This window comes from Strix uralensis, chromosome 23 (assembly GCF_047716275.1).
Source record: "Strix uralensis isolate ZFMK-TIS-50842 chromosome 23, bStrUra1, whole genome shotgun sequence".
NCBI lineage: Eukaryota > Metazoa > Chordata > Aves > Strigiformes > Strigidae > Strix > Strix uralensis.
In genome coordinates, this window is record NC_133994.1 from 2,331,107 (window position 1) to 2,347,627 (window position 16,521).

Below are 16,521 nucleotides of genomic sequence, written 5' to 3' on the forward strand. Positions count from 1 at the left end.
ACCTATGCAGGACTTAACATTTTACGGTGACAGGTTTTTGGCAAAATTTTCTGAGAAATAGATGGCCACAATTTCCTTACATAATTTTGGGCGTCCACTATTAGGGATCGTGAATTCACTCTGCAAGAAGTGCTGCGCTGCGTGCCGATTTTGGAGGCTGGGGGAAGGGTGCCTGCCATGTTCCGAACTAGGACCTGTTAAACGGTCACCAAAAGAATCAGGCAAAGCCAAGACTTGGTAATCTTTTCCCGTTCTCTCCCTGCAACCTCACCTGGGGTGTTGGATAAATCGTACAACTGAACAGAATGCCGTAAAAGTCTTGTAAGAAAAGGAAAGCACACCTCTACTAACACTCATTTTAATTAAACTCTGGAAATGACCAAGCTAGGGACACAGTACCTTTGAGGAGCAAGAACGTAGAGATTTCTTAATTTTGCTTCCCAAATGAAGCACACCCTAGAAAATTCACTTCCCAACGCGAAAAATGCCTCCACTTTCAGAGCCGTATTCTCCTCTCAGAGACATTCATATACATCTACCCCACCATTCCATCTTAGCACATGACTGACGGAGAATAGACAAGCCATTAAAAACACATCCACCTCCAACCACGGAGATAATGTGGCTCATTACAGCCTAGCTTTGTCACAGCGGTTCTGACACTCCAGCGGGAGGAAAAGGAGGGGCGAGGACAAGGATTGAAACGGGGGCTAAGCACCGGACCAGGAGAGAAACTGGAACTTGAACGAGTGAGACTCCACTCCTTAATCTAAAAACGCAGTCAAACGGGTTAACTAGGCCTCTTAGGGTGGCTGTAGGAATGGCTGCATTGTTTGCGCAGGATATTTTAAAAATCCTGGGTTTTGGTTGGGTATTTTTATTGCTTTTTTTATAAATAAAAGCTCTTATTTAAGTCTGAGTGTGCTTCTGCCCCTTTAAACAGGTGTTTAGTAAGTTAATGAAGAATTTTACTGAACATTCTCAGTGGGCTTTAAACGTTGCTTCTCTTTATGAGGTTTGTGTCATTGCCCGTCCACTCCAGACACATAAAACCACAGAAAAGTTCGGAAATCTCTAGCAGATGAGGCAGAATCCAACCAACAAACCTGCAGTATAAAACTCAGTAAGCAAGAGTTTGCTTTAACCTTATACTGGGGGCAGGGTGGGGGGGGGGGAAGACAGGAAGCGAATTGCTCATCCCACAGCCAGTTGCCCCCTCGCCAGCTAGCCAGACATCCCGGTGTCTGCAGGCGAGTCCTCAAGGCCTGGTGGCACCGCTGCCCATTGATCAGGACCGGTGCCAGATGCCAAGGCTGCCTCCCACGCACACACCGGGGATTCTGGGATCTAAAGGCAGCTCAGACTGAAAGAAAAACAAAAGACACCTAAAAAAATGTGCTTTAGCTGTCTGGCTCAGCACGGCATGGCATACCTTAAGGGGCTGCTGCAGCTGGCCCTAGACAGATTCATTTACTGAATGTATACAGAATCCATCATACAAAAGCCTGGCTGGTGGGGAGATTCAGACTCCACAGGGATACTCTAAAAGCAGGGACTTCTCCATTCCCGTTCCACACACTTAATCTGAACACCAGTAACCTGCATTACTGTCAGTATTTTTTCTTTGCAGCCACATTTTATTTCAGCACAAGCATTTAAACAATTTAGCCCCCACCTCCATCCCTGGCGGCACACGGCTGAACAGAAAATTGTATATATTTGCGTCTGGAGCGATCAGTAACTTATTTTTTTCTGCCTTCTTCCTTGTCTTGACCCCTAACTGAAGCTCTGTAAGACCCGAAATCACATACTTCCTGCTGAAGTCTGGAGTAGCGTGATGGCTTTCAAAGATCAGGTTCCATGTATACTAAGAGATGCAAGCACACATATATAATTTAAACAAACTCCAACTACCGTGTTCAGAACATAACCAGAGAAAAAAAGGTGCCATCTCAAACACTGCTCGTCTACATTAACACACACGTGGTGAGAATTAAGAACACGATTAGATTGCTAAATGAGTCAAAGGGAAAGCAGCTGGTAACAAATTGGGTGTATCAACGAATGTTACCGAAATTATAGAAAATTCCTTTTCTCTTTCTTCCCCCACCCCCTTTAAAATTAAAGGCATCACTTACCCTGGGGGCTTTCCTCTTGTATTTGTTGTTATAGTCAAATTTTTCTTTCATTTCATCTAAGAGCTGGCCCAGTCTAGCTTTCTCCTCTTTCCCAGTGTAATCCTGGCTGAGGAGGATATAGGATCTCCAGTTTGCAGAGTCAAAGCCCCAGTGGCAAGTCCTGTTTTCCAGCGATTTGTGAGAGTGGACCACAAATTTGTGAGGTGGGTACATCAGCCTGCAGTCCAAGCACTGGATGCAGGCTGCGCTGGGGTTACTGTAAAGCTCTGGCACCAGGAGTCCCTTACACTTCCCAAAACACTCATGATACACCTTGAAGCTCTTCTCTGTAAGCTCCAGCTCAATCGTGCTAGAGAATTCCTTCTTGCAGTGGGGAGGATAGGTGCCACCATAAAGCAAGGCGTTACAAAGCCTCTCAGCATCAGTTTTAGTGATGAGCCCGCAGGAAGGAGCGGAGAAGGGCAGGATGCCCATGACTTTGAGGATTTCCAGCTGGTCAGCAGTGCATCTGGAGCAGTAAATATGTAGCTCATCACACACCGAATTAATCTGCTGCAGGGAGAAGTCCCTGAGCACCGAGTTCAGGATCTGGGGCAAGCAAAGCCGCTTTTCTCCACCCACCACGAAGCAGGAGATGGTTTCCCCTTCCAGGATGGTCTCGCACCTCTCTGTGGATCTGTCCGAGGGCATGAAGAAGGGACCAGGCATTACCGGAGGCGGCTGGATAGGGGGCAGATGCAGTACAGGTTCTGCTGGGTCTTTGCCATTGTCTTTCTTGTACATCTCCTGTGCCCATCGTGCTGAGAAAGCAGCAGGGCCACCCAGGGAGCTCATAGAGCTCAGATGAAACTGTTCCAAGGTCTTCTGCAGTCCTGGATGAGGCTGGAAGCTGCTTCTACTTACAGTCTCCATTTTTTAGTTTCTATTCCCAAAACAAACAACAAAAATCCCCAGTTATCTTCCACCCTGGTACAAATCCACTTAAGGGATTTTTTCTTTAAGAAAAAAATTACGAACAAAATAAAACAACCCACCCTTGTTTTTTTCTCCTTCCCACTCAGGTTTAACAATCCACTAACGAATAGGAAATAAATCCTTTTGTATGCGTGTCTCTCTCTTCTTTCTTTTCTCTTGGTTCGTTACAATTTCAAAACCTCCAAGTCTCCAAGCTGCCCCGATGGAGCAGAGAGTCACGGCAAAAAGAGGTCTTCATCCGAGCACTCACCCCCTCAGCCAACCCCCCAGGCAAACCAATCCCGCCTCCCACACCTCCACCACACACACACACTCACTCACACACACACACACGCCACCCACAGAAATACAAAAAGTCTGTGCCACGCTCCCAGCACCACGGGCTCAAATATGTTCTGGCGGCTGCTGCTTCTCTGCAGTAATCACCCTTCTGTCCATATCCACCGAAAGGAAGGCGCGGGGGAGGAAAGTAAAAAGCAGGAGGAGGAAGAAAGCTTGGGCTGTAGAAGGGAACAACGCAGAAGAAAAGGAAAAGGCCCAAATCTCTGGCACTTCCAAAACGGCGCGGGGGCTTCGGACGGGCAACGAGCAGGCTCCCTTCCCCCTCGTGGTCCCTCAGCTTGATCTGGGAGGACTCCTCGTCTCTCGCTTCGCCTTTCTTCCCTTATTCCTCTCGGTCTTCTCGGCGTGCCGTGGGGAGCCGCGGTAACAGAGCGCACATCCTCCCAGCTCCTCTTTCCACCGGAGACTGAGAGTGCCTGAGAGCTGAGCTAATGCAGGCTGGCTCAGCCTCCCTCACTCCTCCTCCTCCTCCTCCTCCTTCTCCTCCTCCTCCTCCTCCTCCCCCCCTCTGTTTGTTGGTGTCTGCCTCAGTCATTGAATCCCAGCCAAGAATGTGACCAACTCCCCAGGCCGGGCTCTTCCAGGAACAGCGCCCGCCTCCCCCCTCCGCTCCGCGCTCAGCTTCTGCACCGGCGGGCGCGCGGCACGGCCCCGGGCGGCGGCGCCGGGGAGGGCGGGCGGGTAAACTGCTGGGTTCACAGACCGCCGCGCCGCCGAGGAGGGGCGGTAGGGCGAGGGCTTTTTCGCCGCTTCGCTGGCTGGGCAGCGGTAAAAAAGGGAACGAGAGAAAACGCGGCTGCCACGCGCACCAAGTGCCAGCACGCCACCAAAGAAAAAAAAAAATCACCCAACAAACCCACAAACCTGTCCGTCGCAAAACCTGCTTACAACGCTTAAGTTCAACTTTGAGCACACGCCCCTCTCTAGGAGCAGAAATCGCAGGCGTACAAACACAATTTCTGGCCGAAAGCAGCGCGCCCCGCGGGAGGCACGACGTGGCGAGCCGCGCACCGCACTGACCCCGCGCTGCGCGCCCACGCGTGCCCCGCTCCCGACACACGTGTCACACGCGACGCTTTACACGTGGAAGGAGCGTGAGGCACAGCCGCCACACAACTAACCCAAGCCCTCACTGAAGTAACGAGTCGGATTCGGCCAAGAAACCCGCGCGGTTTCCGCACAGGCGGGCGGCTCCGCGCCTCTGCCCCAACCCCGGCGGGTGGCCGAGGCCGGCGGGCCCAGGCGCCGCGCGCCACCGCCGGCCCAGAGGCGAGCGCCCTCTACCGAGCGAGGCGCGGCCGCGGGCCCGGCCCCGCGCGCGCCCCAGCGGCGGGAAGCGCGGAGCGGCCGCGAGCCTGTGGGGATCTTCTGGTTCCCGCCGGGAACGAGGTGCGCTCTAGTCTCCCTTCATATCAGATCTCAAAGACGAAAAAATGGGGCTTCTCCTTTTTTTTTTTTTTTTCCCCATGGGCTGCACAGCTAGAATTCTAAAAAATATTCCAAGTTCTCAAATTCTAAAAAATTAAGTGCAAACGTAAGAAACAAGCTGAAAAGGTTACCACACCTGTTACCTCCAAACTCTTGTCAGCTGTGGGTGCCAAAAAAAAAGGCTGGAGAGCAGTTCTACACCAACACAGCTGTTAAAATATCGTTTGTAATGCAATAGTGACTTTAAGCACTGTTCATAGGATAGAATCTGGCCCCACCGAGTGACGCAGAAATTGAGCATTCGAAGAGTCTCCTCTGAAAGTTTACCATAAAAGCATTACATATAAAAGCAAAAAAAAAAATTACCTATAAAGGCAGAAAAAACAGGTAGATCAGGACAAAAGAGAAGGAACAAGTAGACAAATATCCAAACACTGTTTAAAAGAGCAAGCAGAAAACAAGAAGTTACGATTTACTCAGCATCAGTGTAACGGGGCAGGGAACGCAGCAAGCTCTCATCTTTGTATTTTTACCCATTCAGAGTAAAGGAAAGAGGTGCCACAGAGTTGCAAAAGAGCTTTGATCTTGCAACTGAATCGGCATTTCTCCAGAGAGGAACCCACTCTCGCATACCCAACTTAGACATTAAGCCCTAAAGTTACGGGGGAGCTCAGAGAAGGCAAGAACCAAACATATTGGTCCAAGTCGTCAGTTGTGTCTTCGCGTGCTGAGAGAAGAAACTTGGAGAATCTTTACCAAACTGCTTTATTATAGAAAGCCATCGATGGCAAGATGTACCCTTTGAGGTTCCGTGTATACAATGCATTCCATATGGATTTAGTGATCCACGAGTGGAATTTTTAGATATTACGGCAATACCAAGGTCTAAAGATATGATCTAACAATCTAGGCCATGCAGTCCTTGTTGATTCCTGATGCTAAAGAGGTTACCACATTAAGAGGAAGCAGGGCTAGGAACATTCTTCACTGAGTAACAGGTATCTAGAAGGTTTTAGTTAAGAATAATTTTCAATAATATGCTTCAGAAACTACGTATGGTACCTTTTGATAATAGTTAGGACATCTATGACATTCCACCCGTTCCATCATTTCGAAACCAAAGGGTGCGCTTTATTAAAAATAAAACTCTTCCCACCTTTCAGCCTCATCTTAGAAAAGTGCCAACTATGACAAGGGAGACGTGCCAGATGCACAGCGAAGTCCGTTAGGGATAGGGCAGTCGAACTGACTGTCACGGAAGGTACTCAGATCTGATGGTGAACAGCAGCAGAATAACTCCCTAGATGGATTTAGTCCAGTTTCAGTCATTTTTTTTTTAACTCACTAAAATATAAATAGATATACTCAAGATATACTCAAACATCATGTATGGAGCACCTGATTCTTTTAAAGAACAGCACTAAAGCTTGCAGGAAGTTTGGATAGCAGTGGAGAAGCTTCTTAGCTCTGGAAGCTGGGGTTTTGTTTTTGCACTCCCTCTCCTTTACCCCTTAGAAAGAAAGGACAGAAGTAACTGCAGTTCATTTTGAGAGAGGTGCCATTTTCCCTTCCAAATGACTCTTTTATGCAAGTAAATCACTGGATCATGCAACAGATTGTTTATGGGTGGAATCCATAAACAGAATTCCTGAAGCAGAGGGGACTACCAAAAAGACAGGAAGGATGGTCTTGTGGTTAAGACAGAAAACTCAGGACATCTGGGGTCTATTCCCAGATCTCCCACAGACTTCCTGTTGCCTTGGGCAAGTTGTTTAGTCTCTCTGCCTCAGTTTCTGTATCTGCAATATCCAGATGGTGACCAATTAGAGTGGCAGCTTCTGAACCTCAGTTCACGATGGGACAGAAACCAATTTTCAACTTCTGCAGTAACAATACAGTAAAACTTCAATTTCTTTATATCCCACAGACTCTGCAGAATTAAACAGCAGCAGGGCAGGAGAAGGGGGAGCGACAAGAGCTCTCATTTGGGATTAAGGTGGCAGTGGCTTCTGAAGTCTCTGCCTCCCCTGACGACGGACTGTGAGCACTGCACATCTTAAAACCATATTAATCTTTCCCCCAGTAACTGTTTCTCTTGCTCCAGTTCCAAAGCCCTCTAGCTGGAGAAAGGAGAGGGGAAAAATATCTCGGAGGAAGGGCCCTAACACCACAGTGTTTTTCTCACTCTCTCCCTCTTCTCCTCCCCCTCTCCATTGGCTTCAAGGCCAACAGCTCCTGGAACACAAACACTCTTGTAAACTTCTGAACCACACAGCCCTATGGTGGGTGGGTGTTTGCTCCCTGCCTGCCAGTTCCAATCCACCCACAGATTCCAAAGGCCCAGAACAAAAAGCAGACTCCATTTTCCATATTTAACAGGCAATTTGTTTCCCTCCCCACCGCCTTCATTTGCAGAACTCTGTGCCTCTCACAAGTATCATGTCCCACCTTTTACGCGTTCCCCGAGTGGAGGATATCATGTTTATGCATATGTTTATATAGGCATATGAAAAGTATATTCTAAACGAATTCACCCCAGTCCCCCTCCGGTTTTCAATGCCTGCTTAGTAAGGGAAGAACTGGGGATTATCAAGGACCATGCCGCATATTGCAGTTATTTGACAAAACGTTTGGGAAGGGCCGATAGGAAGATTGTGAAGAACAATAGTAAGTGAAAAATAAAAGCATGGGTGCAAATGTGACACAACAAAATTCCCTACTATAGCTCACGTGAGATAGTTCTTTATAGCAGTGAACATCTAATTTCTCCATGTTTGTATTGTGCATATTCATTTCTAATTGTGACATTCTGGTACTGAAGTAAAACAATTTCTGCATGACCAGGATATTTCCTTCCCTCCTTTCCTTTAGAGACTATCAGTTTAAGGTCATCATTTTCATTGATCATTTCCCTTACAGCGGAGCTGGTGAATGCCAAACTATCCAGAACCTGCAGAATAAGGTTTCAAACTCTCAGCTGAAAAAGACATATCTGAGAGTCAGGTGGTCTTTTTCAATCAAATATTTCAATTTTTCATCAACACACAGATTCCACTTACAGAAAATTATTTCACAAATGTGTTCCAACTTCGTATCTTTTGGGCTAAAACAAATTCTGAAACATTTCTTTTTAAAGAGACCCCATTTTTTTGTACATATTACTCCTAGATACGTACTGAAATAAGTGAATTTTAAAACATCTAAAAAATCAGATGTAAAAAAAGGTTTCATGAATCAGTCATATTTAAGATGAACCAAATAAAAAATTTCACTGTCTAAGGACAGCGATGGACTCATATCAACAAAAATGTTCTTTTTATTTAATTAATGGAAAAATCAACTATTTAGACAATGCCTTTCAGGCCAAAGAGCTCAGTGAGGTGCTGGGACTTCCATGGTATTTCCATATATCAAGTCCTACCATGCTCTAGGTGAGCTTTGGGATGCTGCACAGCCTCGAAAGTCTATCCCCTATCCTACACTTCATACAGACTGGTTACAGGTTTGATTTACATACTAACAGCTCATTTATAAGGTTATTTTAGGATTTTACTGTTCTCAAAGTAGTGGGGCAAGATCTATTCTGGGAGCAGTAAAAACAAAATTGGTAATTATGAGACTAAGTGGGGAGGTGGTATATAGGTAGATGTAAAACTTCCTCAAATTGCTGAGTTACATGAGTTGGCAGTTGATGAAGATTTCTTAAGATAACCTTGGATAACAGGATAAGCGGGAGGTCATTCCAGTGGGGAATTCCACCCTCAAAAAAGCACATGGGAAGCAGAGCTGGAACTGAATCTGGGTTCTTCTGGCGTTCCCAGGGCACCCTCTGTGAATCTTACTGCAGTGTTCTGGCTATAGGGAAAATCCATCATCAGTATTTGGATCAATAAGCTAATGAGCTCAGGGTTTAGTGATCATTTTCTCTTCATAAAGCCATTCAGCGTATATAAAGTTACTAACAGATAAAACAGAACAGCAGCGCATTTCACTTGCTGTCTCTAGCTTGATTCAAACAGCAGCGAAAACAAGCAGGTGGAATTTTTTCACTTGCCTGATGGCACAGAACAACGTGCACTTCACCTTGCTGTCCTACTCTCCAGCCCCTTCCACCACTGGCTGAGGAAACAGGCACCTTGTCATGTCCTGGACTTAATCTGTTCTCTTCCTGAGAGAAAGCATGGACGATTGTACCCTCCACAATCCACCTGTGGAAAAGCTACTGAGTGTTTGTACCACCTACCACCTTCTAAGGCACATATGCTGTCTCAGTGCTATTGCAGCCAGTTTCTGAACAGTGCAAGAAATGCAGACTTTTTTTTTTTTTCAGGGAACCTTAAAGTAAAACTTTTTTTGACCCCTAAACATGCCTGAAAATCTTTTCTTTTTGTTTTTTTAAGATCATAACATTGGCTTTATGGCAATAAAGATCAGACCTGAGGTCTTAACATTAAGCACCCAAACAATGGTCTTGATTTTCAGTTAGGACATGCAACCAAATCTCTTAGTGGTTCCTTAAAGATACGACTTGAAAGATGTGATTTGTAACTGTATGTCTAAGGTAACAGTGCTACAAGATAGTACGAGTCAAAAAAACCTAGGCTTTTCCATTCACTTCTTTGAGCCAAATTTTGAAGGTGGTTTAAAAAGAGAATCCAATGCATAGAGCAAACTGCAATCCTGCAGCATCTCTACCTTCAGTTGCCCAGTAGCTTGAAAGTCTTGTAGGGTCCAAATCATGGGAAAACTGAGACAGCAAGTCCAGAGTGAGGGCAGAAAAGCAGAGCTCCCTTTTCACAGGTTATTCCCAATCCTGCCATGCTATGTAGTTTCAGTGAAAATGCCCAAGTTGTGTATTTCGAACAAAGGCTAAGGAGCTACAAGGCTGACCTCTACCTCCTGGAAGGTACAGCCAGCTTAACCGTGCCACATACAGTCTTCTAGAGTTTGAGCGAGACTCAAGACCAAGGAATAAACTGAAGAAAAAAACTAAAGTGACAGAATTTAGGAATGCTGGAAACATACTCTGAGGCACACACACAAAGCAGGCACACGTAAAACAGAAGAGATCTTATCCTCCCTTTTAGCATCCATGACCTGGCCATAGACAATAAAGCAACCGCTCTCTAGAATGGTGCTCCTCTTCAGGGTTTTGCCTTTCCTTCCTCTGCCAAACATATTGGTTTAATATCTGATCTTTTCAGTGATGGCAGCTAGCTATGCTATATTTTATGAGTTTGGTTCAGCTAACTGATTATATTTTACCACCTTCATAGCAGCTTCTGCCACCACTAAGGAGAGAACCCCATGGATTCAGGAGTCATCATTATCTTCTTAACCCTATTCACAATTATTTTCTTAACCCCATTTTCTTAACCCCATTCCTAATTCTCAGTTCCTGTCAGCTCCATAGCCCATCCCCTTTTATATCTTTTACTTCTTTCCAAAGTACAGAACCTCTTGATCAATATACATTTTGGATTCCTCTCTACTCCTGATCCTCAGAGGATAATCATCTAGGATAAAATTCGGCCTTTAAGCTCAGGTTACAGCAACTGCTGCTCTTTGCTCCAGCAGCGCCTAGTGCTAGCCAGCGTAGCAGCTAACACAGATCAGCAGGCTATTCAGAACAAGAGCTCTCTGCTCTACTGAACTTAAGATCTGGCTTGAATGGTCGCAGAGTTTGACTAATGGGCATACATCCATGATTAATGTATGTAATGAGCATACGACCTGCTTAAAACATGACTTGCTCTCACACCTAAAATTCACATTTAAATTGCAAGAAATCATCAGGCATCCTAGGAAACACAGAAGGTGAGGGGCTGTTAAAAGCACATGAAAGAGGTCTCCATCTTTTAGATTTTTTTTTTGTCCCAAGTTGCCTGGTATGTTGCTCAGGGCTGCCCCTCCCACCCACACACTCTGTACCTACATGCCCCAGTGGACGCTGCCAAACACCTCATTAAAAGAAAAATAAAAATACCTGCTTGCTACTGCCAATAAAAAAATTAATTTACTGGCAAAGTCAGAACCAAAGAGGGGAATACAAGCTGGAAGTCTTGGAATTCCCGAAGGAGCTTACAGAATAGTCCTGTTAGGTGACTCAGGGCCACACAGACTTTTTGTCATTTATATTAACACAGAATCTTTCATTTCTCAGCATATCCAGCAATAAGCAAACAAGGCAGAGCATACACATCCAACAGAGGAAGGGATAGGAATACCAAACCAAAGCCTTGTTCTTGTAAAAAGGGCAACTGAGCTGTTGCTATCCACCCTCAACATTTCCTCCTAGCATGGTTCTTACACAAGCTATGACCAAATAGTCTCTATCACCATTCTAGGGAGGAAAATCAACACATTTAAGACAAAGTTAAACCTAGAACTTAAGCAAAGTATCTCCCCTAGCTCAGGGCTTATAGCCATCTAGTGTATCCCAAAGCAATCAGTATCAAAGGAAATGAGTGTGCCAACCTTGCACTACAGGAGTTACTGATTAGCAAAACTTCAGCTTTGAGCTTCACCAAAACAAAGTGGGTTAAGTCCCCTCCCTTGCCCTCCCACACACACTCTATCATGCAGAGAAGCTGTGGGAATACTGATTTGATCTGCTGCAGCTGCTGTGGTGAGTAAAAGGGCAACCAACAGAGCTGGGCTCTACAACTAGCATGTATCGACTTGCATGATGGTACGATTAATAGTGCCTCATTTCCATTTCACCTGAAACCCATGTGCAAATTTAAGGCTAAACATTCCCTTCCTCAATAGCCTCTCGCAGACTCCAAGGAATTCACATAACTTTTCTGTAATCTCTTCCATCTTTGAGATAATTACTCATCATCACGGTATCCATATTTTGCAAATAATATTGATATGCTTAAGTGCGCCTTTGCTAGAAAGATGCTGTAAGACCTTATCATCTGCTAGTTGCATTATCACTAAGGCTTCCGATTCTAGTCTCTTTTCTCATGTTCTTTGGTACATACTTTACAACAGCTTAAGATCCAAAATCATGGCAGGGGAATGAACCTCACAGTCTGCTTGAAATTTATGATATCTACCCCTTGTTGTAAAGTGATCCTTTATCTGCTGGTCTGACATATGAACCTGCAATTTATTTTAAAGGCCTGAGTCTCCTATAAATAACACACAGAGCACTAGGCGCTCTATGGAGATAAGTGCTTGCATCATCACTTCAGTAATTCAGAACGTGCTGTCCCAAAAATCTGGAATTTCTACTCCTTCCTCACAAATTCTTATGGGTTGATCTCATATTTATTTTATTTATGGGCTTTCTGAATGAACCTGTGATTAAAGCATGCCCACACCTCATTAGCATAATGAGATTTTTCTTACAAGCACGTAATGAAAAAGAAATTCATACTGTCATTTTACAGATGTGGAACTGAAGAACGGAGAGGATATACAGCAGGCTTAAGGCCACTCTGCAGATCTTTATCAGAATACAAATCTTTGACCAAGTTAAAATCAACTGCTTTAACGTAATGACTATTTTTTTTCTAACAGAACTCCACTGGTATTCCTAGAATTATTCCCAAATGAAATTTATGTGAGAAAAGAATCCAACACTAAAAGACAGAAGGTTTTGGGGCTTTGTTTGTTTTGTCCATAAGACCTCTTTCATACTCCAGTGGACAAGGCAGGCTGCTTTTTGCACCAGACTCTTCAGACACCTTCAGTCTGGTAGAATCAGGTAATGAAAGTCCTCCACAAGACATATTCACTGAAGTGCCTGTGACCTAACATTGCCCCATTCTCTTTTTCAGGAAAAGACACAACATTTTCGTTTCTAAACAGCTTAAATTGTCAGACTAGCTTTTATGTAAAGCATTTTCATTTCAAGTTTCTTCAATTTTTAATTAGCTATGTCAGAAAAGAAGAGTGCAAAAGCTAGCAACAAGAGTTAAGGCAGTGGGTTGTCAGTATCGCAATCCCCGTGTCACAGCAGAAGGACATTTCAGCAGCCTACCCTCTTCTAGCTATACAGAGCAGAAAGGCAACTGCAGTGTTTCAGCATGACTTGCAGGGGTACTGCTCAAATAAGGTTACCCCATAGACTTTCAGGGAGTTTCACTTCTGTTTCCAACAGTTCTACACTTTCAATATTCCCTATGTCTATATGCATAGTACTTACATAGATTAGACCCCCTTCACTTGTCTTATGTGACCCTCTGACAAAAAAAATGGTCTCCAGAATAATTAGGGTTAAAGATTATTTTAAGCAAGCGATGAACTCATATTCATATACTTCTATACTACTCATAGGTATAGCATTTGTATTTAAAAAAAATAAACAGTGACTCTGAGAGGAAGGATTGCAGGAAAGGCTGGTCTTGCTTAGATTCCCCTTTTTCATCTCCACCCTTTCAAAAATTTCTGCTAGATTTTTCTGCACATGGCAGGCCTGAGAATGGTACTCTCTGCCTCTTTCCTACTATCCATCATGTAATCCAAAGCCCATCTTGAAGCAATGATCATGTCTGTACTGCGCACACTGCAGCATTACCACTAGGACCCAAGATCCATCAGCTAACATGCCAGCTGGCACCTTTCCCTCCCCTCTGCTTTCTTTCCCTGAGCAGGAGAAACCATTCATTGCCTTCTGGGGCTAGCACTGGACCCACACTGTTCTTAGTAATGAATGCAACCTGTTCTAACGAATGTGAAGCTTATTTGTGAGTGTGGAGCTGCACTCAATTGCCTGACATTTCACATTTCTCACCATAAATCTGGGTAACACTTTATTTTAATTACTGGGACATTTTCTAACTTTTATTGTTTCTGGCAAACACAGGCAAAATGAGCTCATTCATTATATAAGGTATGTGAGCTATTTCTTCAGGGGAAATTGTGTTCTATATTATCCTTGCCATCCAACAAGATGCCATTCACCTCTCTTCTAGATGTCATTAACTGTCATACAAACTGAGAATAATTAACTAATCTTTTCCTGAACGACAGAGACCTTGGAAGATGATATATCCATCCATCCATCCATCCATCCATCCATCCATCCATCCATCCATCCATCCTTCTGCATTTTGAACACACCCATTACTGTAAGTAACTAAGGGGCCTTTTTCACATCTCCACTCCAAAATGAATGTGGATACCACCTTGAGATGATACAAAGGAAATTCCAAACTGCAGATTTCAGACCCGGATTTGATTTCTCCAAGGTAATTCTGATCCACCCGTGTTACAAAGACCAATACAAGAAAGAGCAGGGTGACAAAATTGATGAGCACTGCGCTCCTCAGGAAGGTGCTGCATATTGAGGACTAGGCATCAGAGACTGCAGTCAGGGCCCTGGAGAGAACCAAGGGATTCTACAAATGCCTTGAAGCCTCAATGTAAAAATCCCTTTATATTCCCCCCCACCCAGCGAAGTTCTATAACTTCACTAAGATGAACAGTACTATAGACTGGAGAGCTTGAACTCCTCTAGCTCTCCAAGGTCAAATCAGCAGACCTGCAGAAAAATCACACTCAGCACCTCCAGGCCTTATTTGTCCCACAGCAATCGGTGCCAAATTTCAAATGGAGTCCAAACAAAGATTAAGTTTAGACTCTCTATCTCCATAATGATAATTTGGGGCCAAGATGCAGTAGGTGCTGAACACTCTGCAGGCAATATAACCTCTCACTTGTAAAACCAGGCCGTAACTTTTCAATTAGTGAATTCAGACTGAACTGGAGAAATCATAACTCAGGTCACTTCTTTTGACAATTGTTCAAATCTTTAGAAATTGAGTCCTGCTCTTGGACTGTGGAGCAATGCCCCCGCCTTGTCTGTGCATTACATCCCCTCCTCAGACTGTACCTTCCTTGTTCATAGTGCTCAGCCTGAGATGATGGAATTGGCCGTTTGCCCAGGTGGAGGAGAAAAAAAAAAAAAAGCAGTTACTGTAATGGAATGGCTTTCTGACTTTTCTGAATACAGTAAGTGAAAATCCCATGCAGATAGCGCATAGCATGTTTAATGACTCACGCTCCGCATTTTCACCAGGGAAAAATTTCAGGCCTGTACTCAGTTAAAAGATGGAAATTTTTATAAAACTTCCATTGTGGTATGTTACCATCTGTTCAGAAATTAACAAAAGCAAAATCTAAGTAAGTAAATTGGTTGATTTTCTTTCTTTCTTTTTCTTGTAGTAAGAGCTTTTGCTTTTATAGATAAGATGTGAATCTCTACGGGGGGGATGTGAGCATATACAATTCAGTACAAAAAAAATAGATACTTCCATCTAACTGCTTGCTGGCTTTGGACAAATTTAAGTCCTGAAAAGTAAACTATTCTATACATTATGGCCATTTTCACATATAATGATCAGTAGTGTTTTGTATCAGTCAGGGAGTGAGAGAGTTTTGTGTCTGTAAGCATTAGCGTGTGCTCAGCCCAAAAAACCCCTCTCGTTTGAACAGCCTCCAAGGTCTTCTGATGAGACGACTTTACCGAAAAAGTGTTCTCTCTCTTGGGAAGCAAGCCACTGAGGATTTGGATGAAATGTGTGCAAAAACAACAGAAAATTTAAAGTTTTGGTTGGAGGGGAAAAAAAAAAAGAAATTGCAGTCAGCAAATTTTGCCCCTTTCCTTTCTCCTTCATTCTTTCTAATGCTTCATAAAAACACTTAACTTTTTCCACCTGTTTTTAAGCAAGAACATATATTTCTTTCTTTACAGAGAGTTGAATTCTTGGAACTCATACCATTTTCATTTAGCTATTTTTACCCGCCCTGCTCCTTCCTGTATCCATGGAGTTTCATCAAAACATTGAATTCCAGTCTCTAATGACATAACCTTCCCCTTTCCTTCCTGTTCTCATGTCACCTCTCATTTTCTCACCAGCTCCATAGCCTTCTCTGATTTTTAGACTTCTTCTACTCTAGGCTTCTTATTTTCTTTATGTACTTTGCAACAGCACTGGCATCTTCTCCACAGTGGGGAATATTAAGAAGTCACAAACTTCTGCATAAACAAGCAAACAAACAAAAAAACCCACTAACTGCCTCAGCTAAGGAGAACATCACCTCTTCTTCCTTACTCCAGGGAAAAATCTGACTTCAAAGACCCAGTTTTGTCTTACATCAGCATCAAACTGGAATGATTTGATATAGTGAAAGGAATAGAATGATTCTCAGATGAAGGTGAGACAAAGGGACTGTGACACACATCTAACCACTTCACTGATCGTACTTAACAATTAAACGTGAGATAAAAGTGCTATTCAATGTATGTCTGAAGTTACCTAATGGATTAGCACTAGCAAAATATGCGTCAGAGTCTGGCCCTACGAGAGCTTTCCACATGCATATACACTTCACTACAGCCATGTATTTCTGCCAGACAGTTCCTATGGTGTGTGAGTTTTAAGGGTAAAGGTAGGAACAGCAATCTGGCATAAACATTCCTTGTCTTAGAAAAAAATTGAACTGCAAATGGAATTCATTTGCTGATTTGCAGGAACAATGAAGTCAAGCAACAAAACTTAGCAAACCATATTAAAAAGTATCCTCACAAGTATTTTTGCAGGAGACAGAGGTGTTTATGAACCAAAAAAAGAGGTGTGGAAGTTACAATTGCTCTAGGGCAAATTTTAACTGGTTTCCCTTC

At 43.8% G+C, this 16,521-nt stretch overlaps 1 protein-coding gene across 3 annotated transcripts in view; it reads right to left on the reverse strand.

Moving 5' to 3' along the window:
- SKI (SKI proto-oncogene) overlaps window positions 1-16,521 on the reverse strand; it is a 141,262-nt gene that overhangs the window by 115,071 nt on the left and 9,670 nt on the right. The window contains exons 1-2 of one of the 3 annotated variants that reach the window (XM_074892585.1): window positions 3,173-3,870; window positions 2,139-3,060 (exon numbers count right to left, since the gene is read on the reverse strand). In XM_074892585.1, coding sequence (XP_074748686.1) covers window positions 2,139-3,050 — 912 coding nt within the window. In that variant the 5' untranslated portion in view covers window positions 3,051-3,060; window positions 3,173-3,870. Of the gene's footprint in view, window positions 1-2,138; window positions 3,871-16,521 lie in introns of those variants that run through there. The other 2 variants (XM_074892586.1, XM_074892584.1) reach the window with 2 other exon arrangements.